The sequence below is a fragment of the Ostrinia furnacalis genome, unplaced genomic scaffold (assembly GCF_004193835.3).
Source record: "Ostrinia furnacalis isolate ACB-3 unplaced genomic scaffold, ASM419383v2 OfSCF1126, whole genome shotgun sequence".
Lineage (NCBI taxonomy): Eukaryota > Metazoa > Arthropoda > Insecta > Lepidoptera > Crambidae > Ostrinia > Ostrinia furnacalis.
In genome coordinates this window covers 930,021-942,360 of record NW_021131365.1, presented here as the reverse complement: position 1 = coordinate 942,360, position 12,340 = coordinate 930,021, and the positions used below count along the sequence as shown (strand labels likewise).

The 12,340-nt window shown below is 41.0% G+C and overlaps 3 protein-coding genes across 3 annotated transcripts; 2 read left to right on the top strand and 1 right to left on the bottom strand.

Moving 5' to 3' along the window:
* The first annotated feature begins 82 nt into the window (after window positions 1-82).
* LOC114351294 (protamine-like) lies at window positions 83-1,205 on the top strand. Its single transcript, XM_028302456.1, has one exon. It carries the CDS (start codon window positions 503-505, stop codon window positions 1,049-1,051), a length of 549 nt encoding a protein of 182 aa, XP_028158257.1. The 5' UTR covers window positions 83-502; the 3' UTR covers window positions 1,052-1,205.
* Window positions 1,206-1,403: 198 nt separating this feature from the next.
* Window positions 1,404-2,165, top strand: LOC114351299 (arginine/serine-rich coiled-coil protein 2-like). The gene has a single exon (XM_028302469.1). It carries the CDS (start codon window positions 1,539-1,541, stop codon window positions 2,085-2,087), a length of 549 nt encoding a protein of 182 aa, XP_028158270.1. The 5' UTR covers window positions 1,404-1,538; the 3' UTR covers window positions 2,088-2,165.
* A 218-nt stretch (window positions 2,166-2,383) lies between these two features.
* Window positions 2,384-12,307, bottom strand: CCDC151 (Coiled-coil domain containing protein 151). The gene is made up of 12 exons (XM_028302473.1): window positions 12,185-12,307; window positions 11,312-11,511; window positions 9,195-9,374; window positions 8,926-9,014; window positions 8,764-8,860; window positions 7,894-8,074; window positions 6,996-7,112; window positions 6,371-6,548; window positions 5,924-6,068; window positions 4,845-5,003; window positions 3,580-3,700; window positions 2,384-2,583 (listed from the first exon to the last, which is right to left on the bottom strand). Exons 1-12 carry the CDS (start codon window positions 12,288-12,290, stop codon window positions 2,471-2,473), a joined length of 1,686 nt encoding a protein of 561 aa, XP_028158274.1. The 5' UTR covers window positions 12,291-12,307; the 3' UTR covers window positions 2,384-2,470.
* Window positions 12,308-12,340: the final 33 nt, after the last annotated feature.

Here is a 12,340-nt window from a genome sequence, read left to right as displayed (position 1 = left end):
TCTTCACCCTTCTCTCTTTTAATTTCTACGAGTGCAAAACTACCTACTTGGTTTGGTCAATTAAATAAAATATTAGTTAACATTTAACAGTCTGAAAACTGCGTGTGATCCGCAGCGAGAAATGTGCAAGCGAGCCAATCCCGCTTGCGTGAGCAAATTCTCATGACATCTGTGGCGTGGACACAGTTTTTCTCTCAGAACTAGTAACTCCATCAGATGTATTGCTTATTATCTCTCACACTCGTCAATTCTATTTGCAATGGCGGTTAGACAGGAAGAAAAGAAGACTGGTAGATATTTAGCGCATAAGTCTACAAAAAGTACTGGCCACTAAAAACACTATGGTAGAAAAAATAGATGCTGTCAAACTGTCAAATTTGACATGTTTCATCGGAAAAGCTTACATCAAGAATGAAATTCTCGTAATGCGTTTTTTATCAATTTAGAGTTAAATAGCACAAAATTCCATGTGATCGACGGGTTGCAACGAAACCGCGAGGCGATGGGCCTCACCGGCGGCATGGACCCTGAGCAGAAGAAAAAGTCCATCAACGAAGATGTGTTGATGTTCCTCCACAAGCGCAGTCAGACTGACGCGACCAAGTATGGAAGTCGGTTGAAGACCTGTATGGACTTGCAGCAAAAGCGACGACGAGCTGCGGCGGCTAGGAGACGTTCAGAGCAGACTATAAAAAGCCAAAAGACGATAACGTCGGCCAAGAGGAACGAGGGAGACCAGAATCTTGTGCCTTCGGAGCGTCGAGGGACAGAAGGCGATCAGCGGTCGGTGGGAAAGCGTCGTGGGGATAAGTCGGTGAAGAGTCGTGGGGAAAAGTCAGTGAAGAATCGTGGGGAAAAATCTGTGAAAAGTAGTTTCTTTTCGAGGTCCCGGTCTAAAGAACCTGCAGATGGCTGTAGTAAGAAAAAACGACGTCGTCGTAGGAGTTGCGGAAAACGCCGCCGGCGTAAACGCAAGCGCAGCTGTAGCCGCCGCCGCCGCCGCCGCAGCTGCCGCCGCCGCCGGAAGAAGCGCCGTCGCCGCCGTTGTTAGCACATTTTTAGGGAAATTAAGTGTGTTTATACGTTATTTGATAATCATTTTGTATATCTCTGTTTTTGTATACCTTGTAACAGTTTTAATTGAAGTTGGACGAGTTATTTTTAAATTAAAATACTTTATCAACAGCTACTTTTTGCATTTTACTCTTAGTTAACGACGCCTTAAACTTAAATGCAGATTCTAATTTAGAAGGCTCCTCTTGAGTGCACTCTATCTTATGAAAGAACATTGAACTCTCACAGCGACCTCTACGACTTCCTGATTAAAACCTCATAGTATTAATCTATGGAGAACTGAAATAAATACTGGCCTATACAAGAACCGTTTTTTAATTCTTTTGACACCATCAAAAAACAAAGAAAAGAAGTTTGACAGATACAAAGAAATGTTCGATCATGTCGGACGGTTTTTAGATGAGTAACAAACAAAATTCTACGTGACCTGTGGATGGCAACGGAATGAGGACGGAGTGAGGCTGATGAGCCTCAACGGCGGCATGGAGGCCGAAGGAGACGAGGAGAAGAAGAAGAAGATCAACGAGGATGTCATAGTCTTCCTCAGGAAGCGCAGCGAGACCAACGCGCCCAAGTATGCCGCCCGGTTGAAGACCTACGTCGACCTCCAACATAAGAGGCGTCGAGCGGCCGCAGCCAGGCGCCACTCCGAGCAGATGCTCAGAAGAACTACGTCTTCTAGAAAACGGAATGACATGGAAACGAACAAGACCGGCGAGGTGACAGACCACCGCGGAGGGGACGAAGACGAAACTCGCGTGGGGAAGCGTCGCGGGGACAAGAATATGAACAGTCGGTCGTTTTCTCGTTCGCGGTCTGGGGAGCCGTCAGATAGGTGCGGGCGTAGACGTAGGAAACGCCGTAGAAGCTGCGGGAGGCGTAGGAAGAAGCGCCGCCGCCGCCGTAGCTGCGGTAGGCGTCGCCGCCGCCGCCGCAAACGCAGCTGCAGCCGCCGCCGTCGCCGCCGAAGCTGTCGCCGCCGCCGGAAGAAGCGTCGTCGTCGTCGTTGCTAAATTCACCTACCTCAATGTTCTTTGTATTGTGATTGTATTTTATTCGATTGGGAGGTTCCAAATTTAGGGTAAAGGATTCCGTGCCGTTGTGTAATTTTTTGGAATAAAAGTTTATTTTTTATAATCTGTCCTTTTACTTTTATTGCATTCCTGATAGATATTATTTTTATATTGAAAGGCACTATAGGGCAGGATATGTTACGTACCATCCTAGACAACACCTCATTTATGATCAGTGTTATTACAGTTCAATTGCTTTGATCTACATAACAATAAAACATTCGTGTTTCAAAATTATTTATTTCTACATTTAACGTGATTTTAATTCTAGTAAGTGGGGGTTGCGGCGCTGGGCAGTGTTGAACACATCTTGGTCTAAATTCTTATTTCCTTGGGAAGCCCCTGAAGCCCTTCCTTCTGCACTTGGTGTCGATGATGAGCTGCGCTTGCCTCTTCAGGTAACAACGTGACGGAATGTCTTCCTCTTCGTCGGAGGCTGTAGATTAATAGAAAGATTTAGGCCCAGAACACACGGTGAAACGCAACTGCAACGAAACTGCAACTTCTACTTACTTTTGAGTTGCATCTAAGTTTCTGCCATACCGATACAAAAATACAAACCGATTTGAACTGGTCAAACTGGTCGCATCATGTGTGGTCTTTCAACGGACGCTATGGCAGAAACTTAGATGCAACTCATAACTAGAAGTTGCAGTTGCGTTTCACCGTGTGTTCTGGGCCTTAGTGCGTGATGAAGATGATGATGGTTTTTGTGCACACTAAACAGCATCATTGATCATGAGATCCAGGGGTTCTGTTGCTTACGAATGTGACGATTGACAAGGTATGTGGAAATGGGATCATATTAAGTTACCAGAAGAACAGCCACATGGCCATGAATCGGAACTGAAGGACAAAATCTTCTAATTTTGAATATCAACAACATCATCATTTCAGCCACAGGATGTCCACTGCTGAACATAGGCCTCCCGCATTGATTTCCTGGATGCAGGATGCTGCCAAATATTGAATATATCATATTATATCACATTGTACTCTCTCTTTGGACTATTATGTATTTACTTAACACATGCTTAACACGTGCTTGGTATATATTGTATCCCGTGATTTTATCTAAGTTAGTTATTTAAAATTCTAGTTTAAAGGACAGCATTGCGGTTAAACCACATCCTGTCCGTATTTATCGTGGCATCCTGTAAACATCAATCTGACCAGCACTGTGATAAAAGTACTTTTTGTCCTACACGAGGCATTGTACCTACTGGGAAACCATTCTGAGCTGATTTGAATACAAAAATAGAAACAAAGTAATTTCATGATCATTACTTCAGCCATAGGACGTCCACTGCTGAATATAGGCCTTCCCAATAATTTGCGCAATGACCGGTTGGTAGCGGCCTGCTTCCAGCGCCTTCCTGCTACCTTTATGAGGTCGTCAGTCCACCTTATGAACGTTTTACGAAGAACATACCAGGCCCTCTGACAGGTTCCTTCTGCACCAGCTCCTTGTAAGTTGGAACAGCTTTCTCTGTCTCCTTGGGGGTACTGTGGCTGACGCTGACTCCAGCCACTGACGATGGACGACTTGTTGGCTGAAATAACAACAATTTAGCGCTTAAGAGGGACCTCGAAATGTATAAAATGATGACGCTATGAGTATGAGACGCGAAGACATTTTAGTCTCAGGCTCTAAAGTACTCATTATGAGTAACTTTCGAATGGTAGTAAACACTCTAGTCCAAGGTTTCCCAAACTATGGTGTGGTGGGTCGCGAGCGAACATAGAGTGGGCCTTGCCTGTAGAACGAAACACCACCCACCACCCTACCGATCCAACCGCTGGGCAGCGGGCCAAATTTCCTATAGGTGGGTCCCGAGTTTGGGAACTTGTATTAGATGAGTCGTAGCCCAGACCACTTTGGGAACCACTGCTCTAGTCAATTGACATAACTTGTAAAGCAATCAAAACGTGACTCTCCTATTCTATTGCAAAGATAGACCAATAAAACGTCACGGTAGCGAAATTTTGTCGGCTGTTTGGTGTAGTGGTTCGAAACGGACTACTATTCCGGAGGTAGCGGGTTCGATTCCCGCACAGTACAAACATTTGTGTGCATGAACATATTTGTTTGTATTGGACTGGGTGTTTTCTATGTAATAATAAGTATGTATTTACAAAAAAAAAAAAAAGTATTTAAGTATGTTTATATCCGTTGTCTAGTACCCATAGTACAAGCTTTGCTTAGTTTGGGACTAGAAGCGCAGTGTAAAATGTCTAAGAATATTTATTTATTTATAATTAATTGCCTATTCATTAATTTAAAAACTACTAAAATGATTAACACAAACAAGTAAGAAAAGAAATAAACAGAAGAAACGGCACAATTTAGGTGATCTTATCACAATAAAGCGATCTCTTCCAGACAACCTACCCAGATGATAAGAAAAACTAATTTGATTTTTAGGGTTAGATTTAAAGAAGTTGGGGTTTGGAATTTATTGGTAGTTTTAGGCCCAGAACAGACGGTGAATCGCAACTGCAACGAAACTGCAACTTTCTGATGATTCTGATGAATGAAACTGAAACTGAAAGTTTCAAACTGGTCGCGTCATGTGTGGTCTCTCAATGGACGCTATGGCAGAAACTTAGATGCAACTCAAAAGTAACTAGCAGTTGCAGTTGCGTTTCACCGTCTGTTCTGGGCCTTAGTACCCAATTTTCGCAGCCAATACTCACGTTAGAAGGCACAGCGATGAGCGTGGTTTCGCCGTGCTTGATCCGTATCTCGTCTGCGCGCGCGCACGCCTTGTCGTAGCGCTGCGTCAGCACTTGTACCAGCTCCTGCACGTCGCGCGCCTCCGCCGTCCATTCGGGCATCGTCGGCTCTGGGATTACCTGGAAAAACAAACTTGTCATGGCCTTTTCTATGTTAGTATGGGCATCTGGTTCGGGTCAGCCTAATGTCGTCCACTGTAAGATAAAGGTCTCCTCCATGGATTTAGGCTAGTGGACGCCGGACCTACGTCATTTTATAAAAGCTGAAAGTTTTTCAATACTCAATACTCAAATCTTTATTGCATTTCACAGTGTACATTAGGTCTTAAATATATAATTGGATCACCATGAACCCTGTCGGGCACAACAACAATGGAGAGGAGGAATTTAAAAAATAATTATTATTATTGTATTAAACTAGATTCTTAAATATTATTAATTAGAATTTAATATTAAATTATTGTATCCAGTGTATTATTACATTATAACTAATATATATTTTATTATAGGTTATGTAGTTTGGTTTAATATTATATTTGTTTTAGATATTTAATTTTGTGTATTCTATTTGATATTTTTATCTTCTAAAAATTCCTTTATAGTGTAATAGCATTTTTTTATTACCTAGTACATTTTTGAGATCGCTTTGAAAGTGTTTATTATCTTTTATATTTCTTAATTAATCTGGCAGTTTGTTGTATATTTTAATGGACATTACTAATGGGCTAGAAGAGTGGTGTTTAATTATGGAGGTTTGTCAGCGTATGCTCGCAACATAAATTAGAATCTAATCAAAGGTCTGGCGTCCACTAGCTCCTAGTCTACAATGACCGGTCCTGCTATGCCCGAATCTAGGTGCTTCACTCGACCTTCCACTGAAACTCCACCCAGGTTGCTCTAGTAAGGGTTGCATAAGTTCGGGAACACAGAGGAATGCAGAGTGAATGTATCAAGTGTGAAACCATTTACTTAGCTGTAATATTATTTTATCATTTTCCGCCAACCATTTTAGGCATTTGGTAATTTTTTACCATACTTACATCTAACATTTTACAGAGATCATACAGTAGTCGCTTGATATCCAAAAGCACCGTAGTAAGTTCCTCAAGCTTATCCTCCAGCTCTGCTTGTGTTTCTTCTTCTTTTCGTATTTCTTCTTTCAGCTCATTGATTTGATCTTGACCTCTGTTAATTGACGTTTGCACAAATTAACATCATTATTACCATTAAATATTTTTATATTTGTTTGTTGCAGTATGTCGCGAATCAGAATCAAAATCAGATGTTGAATGAAAGTCACGGACTAAGCTTTTTTCAACCAAAACGGGGAGGCTTTTAACCTGCGTCTCACCTGATGGAAAGTGATGATCAGGCTGTAGTAGTTACAAGCGAGCTTTACCCGAAAACCACAGAGGAACTGACTAGGGACTATATTAGCTCAAAATTAAGATTGTAAATTACTTTAACTGTTTTAAAACAATACACACTCATCCTTGTCCTTAACGGAGGCGAATTTAAACGCCTCCAGTTCAGCCATTAGCGCAGTCTGACTGGACTCCAATTCCAGCTTTTCTTCTTCAGTCGTCTGCTGGAGGTAGTTCAGTCGCTTGGACGTCTCACGCTGGGCGCGGAAACGGTCGAACACTTCGTCAGTGTCTGTGACTCCTAGAAGACAAACTCATTTCTTGGTTTGCATTTGGCCTATGGAGCAGTGTAATTGTTTTAAAGCAAGTCACACACAGTTGGGATTTTTTTCCTAACGCAACGTGTCAGTGTAGCAGGTATGGATGTGTCAAGACTGTCAAGTTTTGAATATAGGATCTTAATCCCCGTATTCACAAACGATGCTTGCTTATGTGAATTAGCAAATCGAACGCACAGCGTTGAATGGAGCTCTGCAATTGGTTCGTGTGTCACCCTGTGCGTCCACGCGCACTGGAAGACCTCAGTGTGGGCATAGGTGTTGATTGCCTATTACTTGTTTTCTGAATTTGCTATAAATACTATAAGCCGTATAAAACGTTTTCTTACCAAATTTTAACAGAATAAGTTAGTTTTTGTTTTCAAAAAAGTTTCGAAAATGTGAGCTTTTGAAGTTTGTTCAATATCTACCTGTAAGTTTCATGAGCCTTTGGAAGATCTCCTCCATCTGAGCAGCGGCTGAAGACTCCTCAGTGACGGCCTCTCCCTCCGTGGACCTGGTGGAGTCCTGGCGGACCACTTGACGTGCTGTGGGTGAGATGTTAAAAAAAAGGTAACTGTCCTGAAAATAGGGATCGTAATGATCAGGAAAATAAGAACACTTCGCACTATATACCTAATTTACTACGTTATCATTTTTCAACCTATAGAAGTAGGCACTGTTACTGAAAAGGCACTTCCATTGACTTTTATCTAAGTTGAATCTATTAAGTTTTCCATTCAAATTTTTTTGCCTTCCAGTGTGCAATAGACATAATTGCTTGCAGAGTTTTTGATTTCTATTGAAGGCAATCATTCATTACACTTGTACCTATGACGTGTAGTATTTTAGGTAAGTATATATATCAAATAACTACATAATTTATTTAAATTATAAAAATTCTAAAATTAAAGACACAAATTGTCTCCTACCACATTAATGTGTGTCATTTTTACCCGACTGCGCCATAAGGAGGGATGTTTTGTTAATCAAGCCCACTATAGTTAGTTCTCTGTCACTGTGTCACTTACCCTGAGGCGGAAAGATGCGCTTCTCCAGCTTCTCCAGCTCGCGCTTCCGTTCAGCGAAGCGCTGCGCGAAGTACACGCGCTCGGAAGCGCGGTTGTGCTCTGTGTCGTGAGTACGCGCCGCTTCAAAACATCTCTTCTCTGTCACTTACCCTGAGGCGGAAAGATGCGCTTCTCCAACTTCTCCAGCTCGCGCTTCCGTTCAGCGAAGCGCTGCGCGAAGTGCACGCGCTCGGAAGCGCGGTTGTGCTCTGTGTCGTGAGCACGCGCCGCTTCAACACATCTCTTCTCTGTCACTTACCCTGAGGCGGAAAGATGCGCTTCTCCAGCTTCTCCAGCTCGCGTTTCCGCTCAGCGAAGCGCTGCGCAAAATAGACGCGTTCGGAAGCGCGGTTGTGTTCCGCGTCGTGCGCCCGCGCCGCCTCCGCCGCGGTCGCTGCGGTCGCTCGTACGCGCATCTCTGCTGCTTCTTCGCGGACGTTCTGGGTAAGGAAGTCAAAGTCAAAGTCAAAACTTTATTTGTTTAGCTATTATATAGTACTTACAAATCGTCAAATATTTTGCTCGTTTGATAAATGAAAGGACTTTTGACACAAGAAGTTTTTTTTATATGTAGGTATAGTAATCTAGTGATGGGGTCCACCTACATAATGGACAAAAGACCTCATAAAAGTTGCATACAGGAAGGCTTCAGATGCAGGCCAATTTGGAAATCTTTGGGAGGTCATGTTCAGTATTGAACGCTGTGGCTGTAATGATGACCATTATCATCATCACTAGCAGGGGTTAATACCTACATAATGTAGGTAATAGATTTTTTTAATTAGTTGATACTGTGTCCATAAAAGTACCACGGGTAATAATATAAATCAGAATTTCATCTTTAAATTGAGATGTTTTATATGGCAGAAGGATCCTGATGCGATCGTTAACAAATTACAAGGTAGATAGGCAGGGGTGGCCAACTTGATTAGACATAACATCTACTGTTTACTAACGAAACCCTGGGTAATCTACCACTTACATACTTCTTGAAATCTTAAATGAAACAGCTTACTTTAGTACACAATCATGTATTATTTTTTACCTTGCCACGATCGACTGGACTAATAGTCGCGATCGACCACCCCTTGTTGGCCACCCCTGCTCTATGCCCTATTTAGTTACTCACTTCTAATTTCATAATTTCTTCCCTTTGTTTGTTCAGCATATCTTCAATTCTCGATAATGAGCTTTCAAACTTTACCGAGTCGTCGACCAGTGCCTGTCTGTTGACAAAAACATTATTAACACATAAGACAAATTGGGCATTTAATTATTTTTCTGTATTTACCTTATTGTAAGGTATTTCTTCTTCACCAGCTCAGCCTCTGTCCATTGTATCAGAACTTTATGAATTTCGTTTTCTAAATGCGATGCGTGCTGAAAATAAGTCATGATAATAAGTTTATAAAAAATGAACATTCTGAGTTCTTAATTTTTGAAAACGTTACCTACATACAGCCTTTTGCCTGTATTCTGCCACCTATGTTTTACAATTAACGTTATTTTCTTATTAACTTCTAGCTTATTTCACTTTCTTTTTTAGCTTATTTCACTTACTTTTCTAGCTCTCGTGGAAGATTTGGATTTGACAAGTTCACTTTTAGTGCTCTCTATCAGAAGATGTTCGTACACTTTTTCCAACTCGCACAGTTTGTTCTTCTTGCTTTTCTTTTCATACTTCAATAGGTCAAGAATTTTCCTTTGTTCTATCACTTTCAGGTCAAGGTTGTGTATAATCTGAAAGTGTATGGTAATCAAAATTAAGCTTATCATAAATTATTACCCCATTTGCTATGATGGCTTTTTTGTAGTTGATATAATTACACCTCATTCTTATTGAGTACGAGTATCTTTAGGATTTGAAAGAGGTATAGACATGCCTTGACTAACAATGTCTGGAATCAGTAAATAGTGGTCATGGTCTACCACAACAAGGGATATTTTAATAACCATTAACAAACATTAAAATGTATAATTCACATACGCGTAATTTTCACGAGAGATTTTTATCCTCTCAATTTCATAAGCATTTCAGTTTTTGTTCCGCCAATCGATGCAGGCCTTCTCAAAGCCATATCTCTTTATAAAAATTCTTATAGATTTATCATCAGCACAAAAACTGGGCCTGCATGCTAAACCAACATGGCTGTCGTATTACATAACGACGTCGTCGTCTTTGGGATGGGTTCAGAAGGGTTACTTGATTCAGATATCAATAGTGAACTTAATTGTGGTCATCTTGTATCACAGAAAGAAGTGTGCCCTCTTATGTCAGAGGATTCGTGATGAAGTAATTAGATGTAGGCAGCGCAAGCCCGGTCGCTGTCTGTGGTAATCCTTGGGTGTCCCCTTTGTCCAGCTGTGGACGTCATTTTTGGCTGAAACGAACGATGGTGAACATTGCAGTTTTGAATCATATGTATCAATAGCGGCTCTTTAAATCTGATGTAACACGTGAAAGAAGGCTTTTAAAAATATTATTACTATTATTATAAGTTGAAAAGTCGAATATTATTTTTCACCAATTATCGTTTGTTTCCAAAGTTTGAGGAATATTAATTAACTCTAAAAATCCTTCAGTTAAGCAAACTTACTGAATCTACTACCAGTGTATAATGACGTTTCTTGCACATGCGGCGGCGCATCTCGAGATGCCAATCAAACGGCGCAAAAACTTGAAAGCCTGGCCGAGCTTTTCAAATGGTGCAGCAATAGATTCCTGACTTAAAAACTGGATGCTGAAGGTTTGCTGCATGAATAGATGAAGATAATTTGAACATTTATTTAGAAGCGTGTGTGTACCTAGAGGTACGTAATCAAAAATTACTGTACCACTAGGAAATACCACGAAGAAGAAAAGAAAGAAAAATTAGGAAATTGGGATTATTTTAGAATTTTCCAACACAAGAAGGACACTCTGGGAGAGAGTGAAGACACGAAAATAGTCCTTTTCATACTCTGCTACATAATTTATAGCCAGGATCTACTGTTTGGCCGCCAATAAAACCCAACCAGAGATAGGAGTACCTATTATAATTCCAGGGGATATTTATCAATCTTGAAACCCGCAACTGTTCAAAAGAATCATCATCATTCGGTAATTTTAGTCTCCACTGCAGGACCACGACCCTGGCTTACCAGAGGCTAATGGAGGCTACTCCCTACGCTGCAGACGGGTAGGGGAGGAGTTCAAAGAATACACAAGATTATCCAAATAAGCAGGATGGCGCTGGATATAGGTCGCTACCAACCGTGTCAAAGTCAAAGTCAAAGTCAAAATTTCTTTATTTGTTTAGAGTAATAAATAGCTCTTACAAATCCTCATTTTGCTCTTAAGGAGCCTCTACATGTCTCATAATCTTTTTACCCTACCAGGCTTCGAGACCAACATTTGGCAAGTGCTGAGAAGAAGCGCCGCAACAAACTCAGTCACCACTGTCTGCCGGTTAATATAAATAAATAGAAATAGCAGTAGTAGGACATTCGATTCAGGAGCAGTTCACTGAATTTACCATGCATTCTTGTATAGTGTATCTTATAAGAATGGGTATACAAAATTGCGTGGTATATTAAACAAGCGTGTGATGTGGAAGTCATTGGGGGAGACCTATGTTCAGCAGTGGACGTCCTGTGGCTGAAATGATGATGATGATGACAAAGGCAGACATAGTTACCTGATCAGAGTTCTTATTCCCAAGAGGGCAGACCTCGTTCAGATACTTCTTAATCTGCACCTCTTCCTCGCTGATGACCGCCCTGGCCTGAGTGAGTTCATTTAGCCTCAGCTTTATTTCTTTCTTTAAAGTATCAATGAGGTCATTGTTCTGCTGCTTTTCTACTTCATTTACTTCGTAGCAGGATTTTCTTTGACCCTCTGTTTAAAAAAACAATAAGAATAATTTTATTATAATAATAACTTTTCGCTGCGCTTTCCGGTACGTGGCCTCCACTCCAGAACCTTGCTGCCCCACAAGGTGGAACTACGACCTCATAAAGGTAGCGGGAAGGCGCTGGATGCAGGCCGCCACCAACCGGCCCTTGTGGAAATCATTGGGGGAGGCCTATGTTGGGTCCAGCAGTGGACGTCCTATGGCTGAAATGATGATGATGATGATGACTAGCTTTTACCTGTGGCTTCACTTGCGTAAATTATGGTCTATCATAGAAATACGACTACGCGTGTGAAATATGATGATGATGATGATGTGTGAAATATGACCACTCCCTTTGAAATACCGGGATAAAAAATACTTTATGTTCTTGGGTATCAAACTATGTATTTTTATACCAAATGTCATCTAAATACGTTCAGTACTTTTTGCGTGAAAGAGTAACAAATAAACATTCATCCAGCCATCCTTACCAACTTTCACATTCAGGATATTAATGGGGTTATGGAAATTTATAGTCGTTAAAAATTACTGGAGCAAAGGAATAATAAAACATAGATTACTTTTATGTACCTACATAGGTACATTAAACTGTAATGACTACAATCTAGCTAGACTAATCAATTTCTATTATGTCTCCAAAGCAAAATAACAAACCTGACAGTTGTATTTTCTTTTTAATCTCAAATATTTTGGTGTTTATAGTTGTAAGCCGATCTTCTGACTCCACTTCGAACGGATGTTTTTGGTAACACATTGCCATTGTGTAAAGTTACTATCTGCTGGGATGATACATCGGTCATCGCTTAAGAT

Coding starts and splice junctions, on each gene's coding strand:
- LOC114351294 (XM_028302456.1), top strand. CDS start 503: ATGGGCCTCACCGGCGGCATGGACCCTGAGCAGAAGAAAAAGTCCATC.
- CCDC151 (XM_028302473.1), bottom strand. CDS start 12,290: ATGGCAATGTGTTACCAAAAACATCCGTTCGAAGTGGAGTCAGAAGAT. Junction 9,375..11,311: donor GGAATAAGAACTCTGATCAG/GTAACTATGTCT, acceptor ATACACTTTCAG/ATTATACACAACCTTGACCT. Junction 6,549..6,995: donor AAGGCTCATGAAACTTACAG/GTAGATATTGAA, acceptor TTTGTCTTCTAG/GAGTCACAGACACTGACGAA.
- LOC114351299 (XM_028302469.1), top strand. CDS start 1,539: ATGAGCCTCAACGGCGGCATGGAGGCCGAAGGAGACGAGGAGAAGAAG.